An 18,849-nucleotide genomic window follows, 5' to 3' on the forward strand; every position below is an offset into this window, starting at 1 on the left:
GAGCAGAAGAACATCGATGGTGGCCTTTACACAGATCTTGTTCTGTCTCAGCCTCTTGCAGGCTGAATGCCATGGCCACAGGGCTTTAGGGGATTTGTGCCACCTCCACAAAAGCAAGCGCAGTGGTATGATAAGACATGGCTGCTTTCAGCTAGTCGTAGGCGTCATGTCTGACAGGAGGGTATAAGTGTCCGTGTAAAGGGAGCTGAGATTTTGTCTCCAGCGAAACTCCAGCAGGTAAGACTGACATGAACTTTATATGACAGTGGAGTTGGACTAGAATTTTGAATGCTGCTTTGTGCTGTCTGACATACAGTCTGTATAGATAAATGTATTCATCATGATTACTCATATTTTAGCTATATTTAGCAAACTCTCTTTATTTTTATTTATTTTATTTATTTATTTTTTTGGTTGAAGCAGTTTGAACTAAAGCTCTGGACATTAGTCCATGAGTTATTATCAGTTTTCTAGAGTTATCATTTTTTAAACTGATCATATGTCTAAAATATTGTAATATTTATTCTTTTTCTCTCTCAGAAAATTACAGTTGGTTAAAAAATATTATTTTAATTTAATGCAATTGAAAGTCAGCATTATTTCCCCAAGTATGACTTACTCAACTCTTCTGAATTGTCTGAAATGTCTGAAAATTTGGCATTTTTTGTTATTTTGTGCAGCTGTAATTGAATGGAACTGCAATTGAACTGCAAAACATATACATTTTACTTCAAATTGAGAAGAAATGTCATATACATAATAAAACTCTAAACTAATAAAACAAAAAAGCTCAATTATGTTGACTAATACAAAATATATACTTAAAGTCAAAGTCTAATAAAAAGTTTCAAATAAAATATCCATTTACTGCCTCTCCAAGAAGAAAATATTTTGGATTGCATTTCTTAACTCTTAATGTTGCTAGTTAACACATGCAATGCTTTTTCTTTTCAACACATCCCCTAATTTCTATCAGCCTCTACCAAATGTTTGACATGTCAGTTTATGGTAAAAGTACCGGAATTCATACATATACTATGAAAAAATTATTTAAAAACATAATCAAAATAATTTTTTTTTGAAAACTAAATCATCTTTATTTTGTGATGCATGCCATAAACTATTTCATACAACAATTTCTTACAATATTTTTTACAATAAAACCAAAATCAAATGTAGAAGTGTAACAGGATTATGTTTGTTTGATTTATTTTTTTATTTTTTTCGAAACTAACAATGCTGCGTAGTGTAAACCATTATTTAAAACAGTCATTCTTTAAATTGTCACCTTGGAATTATAAGGCTCTATCTGTGTTCTGAATGATTTTGAGAAATTGAGCTTCACATTTTTTGCATTCCATAGCAAACAGTATGTGTGTAATGTTTGTTTTTTAAATAAAAGGTCTCAAAATGTTAACATATACATATACTTATAAAAACATAATGTGAATAAGTTGTCTTTTAATAAGAATATGTCAATAACTAAATTTTTACAAAAATGTCAGATAGAATCTTATAATTCTAATGTGACAAATATAATAATCTATTATGATAATTTAATATAATAATTGAATATATCTATACAGCAGGGGTCTTAAAAAAGTGAAATGTCTTAAACCTCAAAAGCTACATTTTAGGCCTTAAAAAGTCGTAAATCTACTGAAATGTTGTGTTGTAGGTCTGAAATCTTTTCACAACAGGTCTTCATTTTCCTTTGTTCATGTTTAGCTACCCAATCTGGCAATTTACACCCATACAACAATCACCAACAATCCCAATCTCAATAAAACTTTTAACTTTTTATTTACAAATAGTATTTAATTCCTTTCTTTACAGTAACATTTGCTTAAAAGTTCTCCATTTATTTACTGCTGTGGATACTGACCCGACCTATTTTATTATTATTAAAATGATTATTATTGTAGAAAGAAGTAATTGGCAGCTATGTTTTGTTCTACTCTTGGTAAGGGTTAGAGGGTTTGTGAATAAATATATTTGAAAATTAATAAAAAATATCCAAACAAAATTACTATTATTGTTTTATTAAATCTAAGAAAAATCATTTTTGATAAGGAAAGATAGTAAAAATCTTTTCTAACTGGGATATTCAAAAAAATCCTTAGCAAATACTAAAATTTCCTTTATAACGGTCTAAAAATGTCTTAAATTTATCTGCAGAAACCCTTTATTTGTAAAGATATATTTTATATTAATTATATATTTCTGAGTTTGTTTTTTTTTACCATTTACATGCTCTAAATCAGAAAGGTCCAAACTTTTTCCTATAAAGGGCCAAAAAGCAAACTTGATTGAGGCCTGTGGGCCATATATCATACTAAGTTTGCCATGGGTAATTTCCTGGCTAATTTATTTGGTAATATTTAAAAATGACTAGAAAACATTGTTATAAACCATATTCAGTAATGCAGTGTAATTTGTAACATTTAATAATGAACTTATAACAGTAAAGTAAGTTTTTAGCTCAGCAATAAAACAAAGAAACAAAAGGTTATGTTATATTCAAAATGACTATCTCTGTCAAAGGCATTCGTCCCGACGGCAGGCCAAATCAAAGGTTATCGTGGGCCAACTTTGGCCACGGGCCCTATTTTAGGCATCTCTGCTCTAAATGAAAGCATTTAAAACAAATCCAGAGAAACCAAAAATAAACTTAAAGTTCTCTCTTAATCTTTTACAAATATTTCCTATGCCCTATAGTTTAGCTTACACATTCAATGGCGAATATCTTTTTAATAGCGTTATTAATTAAGCAACAGATTTGTTCACTTCGTAACCCCAGGCAGGGTAACCAGCACATGTGTTGTTATTGCTGTATTGGCTGCACTATATGAATATTTGTGGCCGATCTGCAGATGAGGATGCGTGTGCTTGTTCTGGCGCTGCTGTTGCCGGTGTTAATGAGCGCAGAATCAGAATGCAGGTGCAGCTGTCGACTCACAAACATCTCCATCACTGTGGAGAGCGAAGAATGTGGGAGCTGCGTCACAATCGACACCACAGCCTGTGCAGGACTATGCTGGACAATGGTGCTCTTCTAGCCTCTACTTTAACATTTACGTGTGTCCTTTTCATCTGTGACAGTTTTACCATTTAAAAAAAGTATATACTAAAATACCTTCACTACTTTTTACATTTTTTGAGAGACATGAGCTGTATTTTTTTGATCAAATAACAACAATAGATTTTATTACATATTATTACAGTTTAAACTGTTTTTTATTCAAATTTGCTGTGAACATTTTTACCAGTTACTTTGATTATATTATTAATAAATTATTATTAATAAGTTATTTTTTATGTGTAATAAGTTTTAGTAATTTATTTAAGAAAAGAAGAATGGAACAGTACATACAGTACAAATCATTCAATTATTCATTCATTCATTCATTCATTCATTCATTCCCATGTTAATATAATAATAAGAATACTTTTATGTTTTGTGACAAGCTCAAGTATTGTTCACTATAAATAGCAAACAATACTTATACTTGCCATAAATAAATTACTAAAACTTGTTACACCTAACTAAATTTATTACTGAAAACTGTCATAAATTAAGTTTGTCAAACTTATTTCATTTAATTGCAACAAGTCAAAGTACTTTGTTTAAGTTTTCACTATTTAAAGTGTATGACAAAGAGCCCTAGGAAATCATTTTAATATTCAGATTTGGTGTTTTGGTATTATCAGTTATTATTGGTTCTCAGTTATGCACAGTAGGATGCTCCGATCAGAATTTTTTGATGCTGAGTAGTGCCTTGTCATTGTGATCAGCCGATGCCAAGAACCAATTCTGATGCTTTAAGCTTTATAATGCATAAGACACATTTCCTGTCCGAGTATGATACTTAAGCTTAAAATACATAAGATACTTAACATTTAGTGTGGACATGTCATGGTCAGAAGCAAATTTACAGATTAAAATAGATTAAACAGATTTTAAAAATTGGCAATAAATAAAGCAATTTGGAAACATTTCAAATCATGGAAGAAGAATTCAACATGTCTCAATGGAGGTTGTAGTGCATATTTGATGCATAAGGAGTTTAAATACACACCTATAAATCCATTACTTCTTTACTAAAGGAAATGGGTGCATAAACTACTGCTTATGACTATATGGGTATTACAGTAAGTTATATTATTAAATATTGAAGTAAACATTTTTTTTTAATTCACTAAACTTTCCAGCCAGGATTTAATGAACTTGCAATATTAATAAACACACAGAACATTCGATTCTGATATGTAAAAAGATTTCAGTTCCTATGTATTCTTTGCTTTTAAACAAGTAAACAAACAATTGTAATCAGTTCATGAGATTGGCCAGATTAGAAAGTACCGATCAAGTCATGAAACGTGATTATCGGCCGATATTGATCTCTGGCTGATCAATCGGAGCATCCCTAATACACAGTAGAATTTTTTTATTTGTAAAAATGTCTGTTTTTATTCTTTTACTGTATGAAAATGTAAACAAACAAATACTACAATAAATTAAACACTAGAAATAAAATAATAAAATAAAAATCTGACTAAACTTCTTTTTATGTATTGTTTTTCTAAACATTTTTTATTTACCTATTGTGTTTTGAGTCACACTTTACAATAAAGTTCATTAATTAATGCATTCTCTGACATAAACTATGTATAAAAATACTTGTGCAGTATTTGTTATACATAATTCAACATTTACTAATGCATTGTTAACATCCAAGTTCATGCTTGTGAACATTAGTTACTGCACTGTGAATTAACATGAACTAACAATGACTTTGATGAAATAACTTTTATTAACTAACATGAGCAAGTACTGTAGTAAATGTGTTGTTTATTGCTTGTTTGTGTTAGTGAAATCATTAACTAACATTAACTAATACAACCTAATTGTAAAGTGTTACCGTAGTTTAATTAGCGTTTACTGTTTTTGATTACTTTTAGTTAAATTCTACCATAGTTATTTGATTGTTGTCTATAATGTGTTTTTTGTCATGTTTAAAAAACTTTGTTGTTTTTAAAATAAGTGTACAAATAATAATAAAGGGGTGTCATGGTGGCGCAGTGGGTAGCACAATCGCCTCACACCAAGAAGGTCGCTGGTTCAAGCACCGGTTAGGTCAGTTGGCATTTCTGTGTAGAGTTTGCATATTCTCCTTGTGTCGGAGAACATGCAACACGGTCTAATACTTTCGTATTGAGTGAAAATAGCAACTTCACATATATTTATATTTACTTGTATATGTGAATATTTCTTTATTTTTTTATTGATTGATTGTCTTATATTTGCTGAACCTTACAGCATTTGTGCAGTGACAGTTATTGAAACATTCATTCTGCTTTTTGCACCAGATAACAGGAAACCAAAAATGTTTTTCATTCTTCTCCAGGATCGAGTTTACCCTAGTTCCATGGCACAGCACACCCAGAAGGTCTGTAACTTCAAGAACTTGATGTACAAGAGCTACGAGTTTAAAGGCTGTCCTGCAGGGGTTGATTCAGTCTTCGTGTACCCCGTGGCTCTGAGCTGTGAGTGCAACCAGGTTAACTCAGACACAACAGACTGGGGAGCTATCAGCCCGCAGACCACCAGCTGCAGCATACACTAGAGCACTGTATCATGACCTTAACAACATCTACATTGCAGAATCAAATTAAGTAAGGAGTACAATTAGACCATTTAAGGATATCAATTATTTACAAAACCTTTAGTTTTTCATGCATCCCACACACATGGTAATTTGGTTACTTGAATTAATCTGTTGTGTTAATTCTATAGTTGGTACTATGGTAACTAGAGTACTAGAGTACCCAATGCTATACTAGTTTTAATTACTGTTAATTATAGAAAAGTATGCTACAGTATTTATTACAGTTTTTCTGTTTTCAATATTTAGTACTACAGTATGCTAGTGCATTCATTAACAATAAGCTGTAAATACTATAATAAATACAGGTTAATACACTTTACTATAGTATGCTTGATAAACACTATTATTTAATGTGAGTTACTATAGTACTTTTCAATTGGGATTTGTCATTTTGGATATTGTGGGCTTTTTGGCTATTCATAAAGTTTTTTTTTTTTTTTTTGAAATTTTCAGTCAAATGGAAAGAAATCCACCATAATACACTTGTGTTTCTTTTGTCAAACTTATCAATTTGTGTCTGTAGATTTCAATTACAATACATATTTTAAAGGCTGTTTTCTCTGAATGAGTTTTTCCTCTTGCACTGAAACATAAATCTTCATTTCAGCATAACGTGCATACACTACACTGTCAGTTTTATCTATATTCTGAAGGATTTTACTGAGGGATATTTTCATAAGTTATTTGCCTGATTATATGCAACCTGTTTATTTTGCAATTTCAACCCAACGTTATGTAATGCTAAGGTTTTCACTGTAGATATGCAAATAAGCACATAATTGATTAAACAATGCATCATTTGCATATTTAAACAACATTTTATAACACTTGTGATACTTTTCTGTGCATTTCTTAATGTAACTAGTCAATTGGAGAAGTTTAGGGAATACTATTAGTTATTACTATTTTACCCTTTTATTATTACTAGTTTACCCCTTTTTTACGAGATGTAAAACTAGTCTCTGATGTCTTTATGTTAAGGTCAGCTTCTAAGTACCCCACAAATAATGGCTTGTAACTCTTCGAAATGAATGAATGATCAATTAGTCATGACTACATATGCTGTTAGTTAATTGTAACTTATTAAACTAAGTAAATCATGTCCTAACTTAATTAATTATTAAAGTTAAAGCTGATTTATACTTCAAGTGCACGTGTATGCTTCGGTGCAGCCTTTGTGCACCTTTTAAAATATGGAACTACATAGCGCAAACTCTGTGATTGGTTGGCTTGATATCGCTGATAGGTGGGACCGAGAGTCGCGTGAACCCGTTGGAGCGGGTGTTTACAAGTGTCAAGTCCTGTGTAGGAGCTCCAGGTAGAATGTTTTGTTTTATGCCTTATGATTAAAGTCGTTGAATATCTGCTGGCTCCAGCCTCTGAATGAGAGAGCTTTAGCTACTTGTACAGTACATTAAGGAAGCTTTCAGAAAAAACTAACTTTTTTAACTTTTTTAATTTATTTATATTATATATATTATATGTACTATATATATTATATATATTATATATACATGTATTGTTTTGACTTTTTACGGCTCAACACTAAGGAATTACTTTTATTTCCCTCTGGCCACACTAAACAAAATATTTCCTTGCCACAAATTTAAAAAATAAATGTGTGAATTTTTGTTGTTGTTGTTGTTGTTGTTGTTGTTGTTAATCAACAAAAAGTTCTTAAAAACAGTTGACAATTAAAAAAAAAATTCTCATTAATCTAAAACTACACACAATAGTTTTTCCAGACTAAACGTCCTAGATCATCAGGTATTTATAGACAAATGGAGAGTTAATCTCCTATTAAAACAATGTTATTGTAAGGGATGAAAATTAAACCATATTGACAAAAATAACTGCAAGCAAAAGAAAGCAGGTAAGAAACATTCTGTGTGTGATAGTGAACGGATGATCACATGCACACGTTTTAAATTTGTTTATTGTCATGTGTACAGTAAGGAAACAAGTTATATATATATGTGTGTGTGTGTGTGTGTGTGTGTGTGTGTGTGTGTGTGTGTGTGTGTGTGTGTGTGTGTGTGTGTGTGTGTGTGTGTGTGTGTGTGTGTGTGTGTCAGAATTATTAGCCCCCATTTATTTTTTCCCCATTTTCTGTTTAGCGGAGAGAAGATTTCATAACTTTAAAATTAAAAACTGCTTTTATTCTATAGCCGAAATAAAACAAATACAACTTTCTCCAGAAGAAAAAATATTATCAGACATACTGTTTATATTTCCTTGCTCTGTTTAACATAATTCGGGAATTATTAAAAAAAGAGAAAAAAATTCAAAGGGGGGCTAATAATTTTGATTTCAACTGTACACACACACACACACACACACACACACACACACACACACACACACACACACACACACACACACACACACATATATATATACAGTTTAATGGCTGGAGCAGATTGAGTGCAGTTGTATGCATTAACAATGCTAACTGACACAAAGAAGTTTAACATTGGAAGTTTAACATTAGGCCCAATAACAATCTGTTTAAAAAATGGTAAAAGCAACAGCTGCTACATACAACAAATCTGGAGATCTCTTGAAAGCAGAAGGACCGTGAGTGCTACTTTTTTCCAATAAATTTAAAAGACAAACGATTGCACTAGTTGCGTTTCCAGGCACAGTTGTTTTGTGCAAGAAAATGGGAGCTTGTAAGCAATCGCGCATCACATTAGTGAGAACTGCCTGTGTCCAGGGCTTAATTTGTGCTGGAACAATCCGGATCCGGCATCTCACTTTACTGATCCCACTACTCATACTCACCACACCCCATGATTCCCCAACCCTCTTCACTTTCGTCTGCCATACTATCCCCCCAGTCTTCACTTTCGTCCGCCTCCCCCCTGGGGGTGTCTGTCTAACCCACCACAGCTGAAATCCCGTATTTGGCAGGCTGGTGGGTGCTAATGTCAAGCCCTGTTTAAAATGCCTCTTAGCCTCTGATATTGTCTTCAGCAAATACATTGTGAAAAATCTATTGGCTAATGACTGCTTCTCACTTAGGGCTGTCAATGCTAATGAGGAAGATATCGTCAATAATGGGAAGGACTACCCCATCCCCTCTGATGATCCAGACAAAGGGAGAATGCCAATCAAAGTGTTTCTGCACACTTTTTATCAAGTGTGATGGTGAAAAATAGAATTAATAGTTTTTGATCCAGTATTGGCTGACTTTATTCACACCCGGTTGCCACACAACTGCATTCAATAGATCCCCTTTATACATAAGTATTTTTTAAATGAAGATAAAACACGCTTTAGCTCCAAACTCCCAAAGGTCATCAGTGAGATGCAGTTTCATCCTAATGTGTTTCTGGAATTTTCTGTGAGCTCAGTCGTGTCGATGGTCTAAATCTGGCATAAACGGCACCATTAAAACAGCTTTCACAAAGCGTAAACAGAACTCATTTCCTGCGATAAACCATCTGTTCCCAAGTGCTTATGCACACAGTCATGTTCATTTTGCTTGTGAAATTGGTGCGTTTTTTACCCAAGCTTATAATTGTCCTTCTGAGAGCAACTGTACAAATGTGCGTCTGTGAGGATGTTCTCTGATACTCTGAGCAAACTCACTGGAACCATTCTGCATTTACATAATCAAATCAGTAATGAATCAATATGAATATCAAAGAGTTTGGAGAAAAAAGGGACAATCTCGTACATATAAATGGAGAAATGAGTTATGTCACATCACAGAGAGCCTTTAATACACGTGTGTGGTAATGAAAGGAGCAGATGATAGAAACAAGAGAAGCTACATAATAACAGATGCCCTTTAAGGTGTCGTCTGCAAATGAGAACATGCATGAATCACACTTGCTTTATTGGGTGTGATTGGATTTATTATTTAGGGTTATTATTTATTAGTCATGCGTTTAAATGAAAGAGCATTTCTTCAAATGTCACAAATAAAAATATTGTCTTTTAGAGCAGCGGTTCTCAAACCTTTTTCATCAAGTACCAGCTCAGAAAAAAAATTGTCTCTCCAAGTACCACCATAATGAGCAGTATTGAAATACAGTAGTGTAGTAGGCCCGGTAAAGCAGCTACAACTCTGCACAGTTCAAAAACGTGGCAGATTAATTTCTATTATTAAGAATATTTATTATTGTCAGCCACTGTAAACATTACAAACCAAAAAGTCTGAACATTATAACTGTACTGTGCTTATAGGTAAAACAAACAAACAAAAAAACTAAAAACGTCAATGTGATGACATATAGCATATATTTATGAGGTCCAAGCAACATCCCCATGTAATGATGAATTGGCTACTATATGTTAATACTTTACATTTAAGAACAGCAGGTTTTTTTTTTTTTTTACTTTTTGAACTGAACTACCCTGATCCAGTTACTATGACCATTTATGTGAAGCTGCTTTGACACAATCTACATTGTAAAAGCGCTATACAAATAAAGCTGAATTAAATTGAATTGATTCCTCCGCGTACCACTTGAAGGAAGCCCACGTACCACAGTTTGAGAACCACTGTTTTAGAGCATTTTATCTTTTGGAAAATAATAAATAGAGTAACAGATGTTTTCATTTTTTTGTGATCTAAAATCAGGGTCATTCTTCTAAATAATGAGCATTCAAGAGTTCACACTCTGATGATTGATAATAAGGTGTGTTTGGCATGCTGTTCCAGGAGAGAGCCCTGAGCCCAGAAGATCCTTGAGCCCAGGGCTCCCTCCCATTTCATTGGGAGAGAGGGAAGTCTGAGCTTAGGTAAGCCTTGAGAGCTCTTCCAAATTCATTCGGCCTATTTCTTGATTATTAGGGGTTGCCACGACAGAATTAATCGCCAACCAGAGATGAGCAGAATTTATGAAACGTGTATTTCAAATACGTATTTTATATACAATTTTGTCATTTGTATTTTGTAATTTGTATTTGATGGGTTTATAAAAATGGCTTAATATTTTGTATCAAAATACTTTAGTGTCTCGTATTTTTAAAATACTGTAAAATACATTGTAAGAAATGTACATTAAGATATCATATAAATGCACGCTTTGATTGATGCTTTAGATATTATTTGCTCATTCGTTTAAATAAGAATTAAAAAAATTTTAGGAGAAAGAGTATACTGTACAAATAATAGTAGTTTTGGATGGATTATGCCAAATGTTTGTCGTTTAAACAAACAACATAAAATTAGTCCTGCAGTGGCGATTTTTACAGTACTTTTTTGGCTGTTTCAAACACCAGTACACATAAAAAATTATTCAACGATGATTTCTTGAATTTACTTTTTTTTTAATGTAACTGGTTGTTAACAATTTATTTGGGCCGAATTTAAACAAACAAATTAAGTTGAATATTACTAAATTTTATTTGTTTAAATTCAACACATAAATTGTTTGAAAAAATTTTTTAAATCATTTTTACAGTGTAGTTGTTCAGTAGGTCCACTGTATAGTTAATGAAGAGGAAAGATGTAAGCCTTAAGGTGTAACATTTAAAAACAAATATTTAATAATCATAAACTCAAACTCAACATTGAGTTTTGAAGAGTTCAATAGCAAAAAAAAAAAAAAAAGGAAATTAAGTAAGTAAGTAATGTGTATTTATAAATCGCATTTATTGTGTATGGCCATACACCCAAAGCGCTTCACAATCATGAGGGGAGGGGTCTCACCACACCACCACCAGTGTGCAGCATCCACTTGGATGATGCGACGGCAGCCACAGGACAACCACACATCGGCTATAGGTGGATGTGAGAGACAGTGACAGTGAGAGACAGTGACATCCAATTCGGTGGATGGGGGGATGATTGGGAGGCCATGATCGTAAAGGCTGACGGAGAGAATTTGGCCAGGACACCGGGGTTATACCCCTACTCTTTTTACGAGAAGTGCCATGGGATTTTTAATGACCACAGAAAGTCTGGTGACAGTTTGTTGTCCCATTCACTTTTACTGGGGCATTAGGACATTAGGTAAAGCTCCCCCTGCTGGCTTCACTAACACCACTTCCAACAGCAACCCAGTTGTGGTCTCCCCACCATGTACTATCCAGGCTCAGCCCTGCTTAGCTTCAGTGAGTAACCGGTCTTATGGTTGCAAAAGTATTTATAATAATATTTGGTAGTATTTTAAAAATACAAAATACAGTATTTTATTTTGATACACATTGTGACTGGTTTCCCCCTGGTGCTCCGGTTTCCCCCACAGACCAAAGACATGCACTATAGATGAATTGGGAAGGCTAAATTGTCCGTAGTGTATGAGTGTGAATATGGGACTATGAATGTTTCCCAGAGATGGGTTGCTGCATGAAAAACAAATATACTGGATAAGTTGGCGGTTCATTCCGCTGTGGCAACCCCAGATTAATAAAGGGACTAAGCATAAAATGAATAAATGAATGAATTGTAACTGCTGTATTTTGTAGTTTATTTTGTTGCACATAAAATTAAGATATTTGGTATTTTATTTTAAAATGCATTTCAATGTATTTTTGCCCATTTCTGCCGCCAACAATACCAGCAGATGGTTATGCCGGTAAATGCCCAGTACTGAAACAGAAACACTTACTGGCCCTGCCAGGACTCAATTAGCGACCTTCTTGCTGTGAGGCGACAGTGCCAACCATTGAACCGCCATGCCACCCTGCCTGGATTAATCTAGGAAAGAGGGGGTATTCTTCAAGGCAAAGATGACAAAAAAATGTATGTGCGTTTGGATTCGTCTGATTGGTAAATCCTATGATAGTTAATGCTGGACCAGCCGTGGTCAATCATAAGCACCTAATGCTCTCGAAATTAGTTTATAAATAAACTTGACTTAATTCTTCTGAAATCAACACACTGGTATCATGTTTACAAAAATGTAAATAGACATCTGAAACATGACTCCTTTTTTTGTTATTTTATGCAGAAAGCTATGAACAACATTTTTATTTTAACAAATTGTTTTATTTTTAAAAACGCTCTACACACTGATTGTTTTTAATTTCATTTTTTAATTTCATTTAAGTTAGCAACTGATTCTTGACATTTTTTCTTTTTTTACAACAAAGTAATGGCACATGTTTACTAGAAATAACCAATAAATGTTTAAAATGTTAATGCAGATAAGAAAAAAAGCCCTTGGAGCAGTGCAGTCTTACCCTTAAAAGTTCTGTGAAGTGCTTTGAAATGTGCAATTTTTATTCCAAATTTGGCATAATTTTAACTGAAACTTGACAAGGTGGGACAAAGAGTAGCTCAGGGGTGTCCAAAGTTGGTCCTGACTCCTGGAGGGCCGGTGTCCTGCTGAGTTTAGTTCCAACTTGCTTCAACACACCTGCCTGGAAGTTTCTAGTATACCTAGTAAGAGCTTGATTAGCTGGTTCAGGTGTGTTTGATTAGGGTTGGAGCTAAACTCTCCAGGACACTGGTCCTTCAGGATCAAGTGTGGACACCTCTTGGAGTAGCTCTTAATCTTAAAAACAGCCAATGGCATTTTGCTTTTATCTTAGTTTTGCCAGTGAGAGTGGTTAAAATCAAGCAAATGAGAAGCGTCTTGGAGGGGGCGGGTCATGTCAGACATTAGAGAGCATTTGATTGGTCAGAAGATTTGGTGAGAAACTGAATTTAAGGTGTGTTAAAAATAAGTTGATCAATTTAGGTTGATCCATAAGGCTGTGTGTGTATATAGCCCTTCTGTGAAATATTTATTCTTTTTCAAATATTTTTTAAGTGATATTTAATGGAGCAAGGAATTTTTCACAGTATTTCCTATAATATTTTTTTCTCTTTGTTTTATTTCGGCTGAAATAAAAGCAGTTTTTAATTTTTTTAAACCATTTTAAGGTCAAAATGATGAGCACCTTTAAGCTATATATTTTTTGATTGTCTACAAAACAAACCATCGTTATACAATGACTTGCCTTATTATCCTAACTTGCCTAGTTAACCTAGTTAAGCCTTTAAATTGCACTGTAAGCTGAAAAACATCTATAAACATACTATCTTGAAAAACATCTAGTAAAATATTATTTACTGTCATCATGACTAAGATAAAATAAATCAGTTATTAGAAATTATTTTAAAACTAATGTTTACAAATTTGTTAAAAAAATATATTTCCGTTAAACAGAACTTTGGGGAAAAAATATAATAAAAAAAAACATTTTAAAAGGCGGGCTAATGACTTCAACTGTTTAGACATACATATAAACACACAGATACATATTTAAAGTTGATTAAGATTTAATCTAAAGTCAGCAACTAATTTTACAGTTAGCAACTAATCTATACAGCCTCACCTCTTAAAACTGCACTGTCAGTTACGTGCACTGGCAAAAAGCTTCACACAGCCTCAGCTTTTCTTAGATAAACTGCCTGTCTAGATGTGAACATTTTAAAGATCATCAAATCTGCCTCATTTGAATTGTTCTGCAATACATTATATGGCTGCTTCAAGTCTACTGTCTTGCTGTTTATCCGTGTTATTGTTGTGCGGCTCCAGGGTGAACTGGGTCTATGACAGATTGTTCTTCATGTTGATGTTGCTGGGCTCGCAGCACTGCAGCACGAGCTGAAGCCCTCTATGTGCACACAGAGACAAATGGGCCAATTAGAAAACCATCTTACACAATATCTAATAGATGAGAGCACCAGACAAACACCACACTGCCCTGAGGTACTGCTGAGGTACTACAGGTTTCTGGATGTCATCATAGTTGGTCTATCGAGTTCATCAGGGCTAGCAACGTACTAAACTCAAAGGAAATAATTATAAAATCAAACCAGTACTATTTAGCTGTTTTTAAGTCAGAATTATTTGCCCCCTGTTTTCCCCCCCCAATTTTTGTTTAACGAAAAGAGGATTTTTCCAACACATTTCTAAACATAACAGTTTTATTAACTCATTTCTAATAACTGATTTATTTTATCTTTGCCATGTTGACAGTAAATAATATTTGACTAGATATTTTTAAGACACTTCTATACAGCTTAAAGTGATATTTAAAGGCTTAACTAGGTTAATTAGGTTAACTAGGCAGTTTAGGGTAATTAGGCAAGTCATGGTTTGTTCTGTAGACTAACAGAGAAAACATATTGCTTAAAGGGGCCTATATTTTGACCTTAAAATGTTTTTTTTTTAATAAAAACTGCTTTTATTCTAGCCAAAATAAAACAAATTAGACTTTCGCCAGAAGAAAAAAAATATTATCAGACATACTGTGAAAATGTCTTTGCTCTGTTAAACATCATTTGGGAAATATGTAAAAAAAAAAAAAAGTAAAAAAATCAAAGGGCCCTAATAATTCCAATAGTATCTGGATGCAGCCTTTATGATGCAAGCTGAGATTGCATCACTCATCGATGCAATGTCAGACACAATGCACTCAGTGGAGTGAGTGACGTCATTGTGACGGGTAGGGTTAGTGGTGGGGTTAGGTGAGCGCATTAAAAAGCATTGGATGCAGCTCAGATTGTAATGCACCAGGTCTGCATCTAGATCCCTCTCAATAATTCTGACTTCAACTATACATTGCATGTCTTTTTTTGCTTGGTAAAACACTAATATATAGAAATAAAGGTACAAAACCTGCCATTGGGGGTGGTACCTTTTCAAAGGTCCACGTTTGTACCTCACATGTGCACATTGGTACCTTAAAAATGTAATTTTGTACCTTTAGGTCACTGGTTCCAAAAGTGGGGGTCACAGGACTATGAAGGGGGGGTAGCTCTGTGATTTCCAAAAATTGAATTAATTTTATGAAACCATTAGAATAACCATATTTATACTGATTTCATCCCTAACCAATTAGGAATTTGGTGAGGAATTTCTAACTATTACACTTTTTTTTGACAAGGGTAAAATCCAAACTTTTAAATTTCTAAAGGAAAAATTTGGGTCTAATCAAAGTGACTTCTATAGATACCTTCAAGTAGGACTGAATATTGATTGTAATATTAAACTAGAAATATTGAAAGTTGCAGAGAATAATAAAAGTGTTTCTTTCAGTGGACAAGGCCCAATCATGTAAACAGATCATTTGAAAATTATATAAGGGATTTCATGAATCTGTACCAGACATTACACTGTATGTTAGAGATAAATAGAAACTGGAAGGAAACAGATGAGGATTGGGGGAATATTTGTAAAACTCAATGAAAATGTACCAGCTGTATTCTGTTGGAAAAATGTTCTACGGTTCTTCATCACACTGTCACAGAAAATACACAGAGGAAAGGGCACTAGCTGCTGGAGAAAAAGTAGCTAATCACTGTCATGTTTTTTAGGATTGTCAGAAATGAACCCCATACTGGAAAGAGATTAAATACATTTACATGCCATTTTTGAAGTAGAGATTGCCTTCACTTGTAATTTAGTAATAAACATTTAGATGGATGGATAAATAAAGATAAGAAACCTTTATTTATTTTTCTGGCAGCTAGTAAAAAAAAAAGTAATAGCAAAAAAATGTACAGTTGAAGAATGGATTGATACAGTACAAACTATATATGTCATCTATATTCTTTAGTTTAAGGTAGTTTATTTTTAAAGTACAGTAAAACAACAGTTGTTGACCATTTTGCTGTACAAACTTAAAAACAAATGATCAAAAAATAGAGATAAAACAACAAATAACACATCCAACATACCACACAGCATCATCGGATCAATTTTCTCTCTGTCTAGGAGGTGTAGTTTAAGTTTCCCTCTTAACAAAGATTCATTTGAAATTGTTCAAATGGACATTGGTAACCCGTTCAACATTTTAGGACCTACTACTGAGAAAGCTAGATCTCCTTTTTTTCTTTGATTATGATCTGGGATTGACGAGCATTTTCTGGTTCGACAAACCTTCTGCCAGATATTTTAACAGTGATAAGATTTGACAGATAAGTCGGAGCCAGGCCAGTTAACACCTTAAAAACATACATTAAAAATATCCTAAAATAAATTGAGTTACACCCAATACCCAAATATATTGAGTTACAGTAGTGCAAGCTTGATGATATAAATGCATGGGTTAATCTCTTGAGTTCTGCACAATTTAAAAAGCCTTTCACTTTGGCTAATAATCTCAGCTGGAAAAAACAAGATTTAACCGCTGCATTTACCTGTTTGTCAAATAGAAAGACAGAATCCAGGATAAAACCTACATTTCTTACAGCTGGTTTAACGCAGTCAGCTAATTTGTCAAACATTTGATTCTGCTTTCCCGAGCCAGGTAGAGGTCCAAAACATTTGCCTCAGTCTTCTTCTTATTTAGTTTTAAAAAAAAATCTTCATCATTAAAAGTTCTTTATTATTAAGAACACAGACTGGATACTTTTTACTAATTTGGAGTAAATGGTTTGAGTATATTTCACCAATATTCCCGGATTTGTCTTGAATTGAAATGTTTAAATGTAATATTATGTGTCAAAATATATATCTTTTCTTCTTTAAAAGAAATCTTCTCAAGGATTTGTAGCTCCCCATGTTTTACTGTTTATACTTGTTGTTAAAGGGAAGAAAATACAAAGCATATGCAAGATCTGTAAGTCTCTTTCGGTATGAGAGATTGTGTAAGTTATGTTTGTATTTTCTTATGGAAACTCAAAATAGAACAAGCATAACATTTTTTTTATAATATTACCATATTTTATCCATAACCTACTGAAGATTAAAAATAGTAGTTTATAGTCACAGCCTTTCAAATTTTTTTCCCATTGGATTGTGACCCCTGGGGTGATTACATTATGTTAAAGACACCGCAATAGCATTAGATGCAGCAGACTGATTTGATGGCACCAGGTTAAACTTTCTGGCACATTTACTGCACTCACATACATACAAAAATAAATAAATAAATGAAGAATAGACTTGGGCCTATTGGTGTGTGTGCACTGTTGCTTACATGGTCTTTATATTTAAAATCACCAACAGTTACAAACAGGTGATTTGTGGAGTCACTTTAAAGCTTACCCATAATAATGTGACTTTTAAGGCCTGTAACTGTCACTATCTATGTTTCCATCCAAAAATGCGAATTAACTTTATGTGCAAAACTGGATTATCACATAAAATACATATGAATAAAGCAGCATTTCCATCCAACGAGTCAAAGTGAACAAAATCGTCACTTCCTGATTATCTGGTGCCAAATATCAACTGTAAAAACGAAATTTGCTGCTATAGGAGAAGCTGCTTGAATCTTTTTTTCATTTAATGAATGACTTGCGCCTCAGAAGGCAATTCTGACATGTAATAAACGTGCGGTGGTCTTTTAAGGCGTGAAACACAGAGCATATGTTTTTTATGCGCATTTTCAAAATTGATGCACATTTTGCAGATTCCATCCGCCATTTTTTAATGTGCATATCTAAAATGCGCTTTAAAAAATAGGTGTATGGAAACGTAGCTAATGAGAAGTATTTAAACCGAGTTGAAATGGTCTTAAACTCAATTCCCGGAGGGCCACAGCTCTGCAGTTTAGCTCCAACCACCTCCAACTCACACCTGCTTAAAGGTCTTGAACACCTTAGATTAAGCAATCTGGCACAAAACCCTGTACTGTTTGTAGCTTTAATAAAGTAGCCTTTTATGAATACTGTAGTGTTATTTTACAGTTGATTATAACATTACTATACCTGAATATGGTTACTTTAGACAACCATAAAGCAATGTTTTTTTTATATGTATCTTTGTTTAATTGTATTTTATCTATGCTTGTTATATTTATATTTTATGCAGATATCTTCTCCTTCAGAATCATCCCAATCAATATAAAATGATAGATTTTTTTCCAAATAGAGCTATTCAAACCATCTGATATTTTAATCAATGCCTTTTTCACTAAAACTAAATAAACATCTGGTTTGAATGAAAAACTGACCTAAACATAATCACATTTTCTTCATAGAACAAAGAGAAAACAAATACGTTTATGGAGGGACAATTTGTTGAAAGAACGAATGTCCTGCGAAATATAATGCAGCATGTGATGATCTATATCAGTGGTTCTCAACCATGTTGTTCCTGGAGGTCCACCAACACTGCATGTTTCGGATGTCTCCTTTGTCTGTCACACCCATTACAGATCTTTCAGTCTCTACTAATGAGCTGATGATCTGATTCAGGTGTGTTTGGTTGAGGAGACATGGAATTGTGAAGAGCTGGTGGTCCTCCAGGAACATGGTTGAGAAACAATGACCTATATTATC

At 33.4% G+C, this 18,849-nt stretch overlaps 1 protein-coding gene across 2 annotated transcripts in view; it reads left to right on the forward strand.

The window, feature by feature from the left end:
- fshb (follicle stimulating hormone subunit beta) overlaps positions 1-18,849 on the forward strand; it is a 19,603-nt gene continuing 754 nt past the window's right edge. Inside the window, exons 1-3 of one of the 2 annotated variants that reach the window (NM_205624.2) lie at positions 1-237; positions 2,874-3,047; positions 5,409-6,223. In NM_205624.2, the coding sequence (NP_991187.1) occupies positions 2,874-3,047; positions 5,409-5,627 (393 nt within the window). In that variant the 5' untranslated portion in view covers positions 1-237 and the 3' untranslated portion in view covers positions 5,628-6,223. Of the gene's footprint in view, positions 238-2,873; positions 3,048-5,408; positions 6,224-18,849 lie in introns of those variants that run through there. The other variant, XM_087259037.1, reaches the window with a different exon arrangement.

The sequence above is a fragment of the Danio rerio genome, chromosome 7, assembly GCF_052040795.2.
Source record: "Danio rerio strain M-AB ecotype USA chromosome 7, GRCz13ab, whole genome shotgun sequence".
Classification (NCBI taxonomy): Eukaryota; Metazoa; Chordata; class Actinopteri; order Cypriniformes; family Danionidae; genus Danio; species Danio rerio.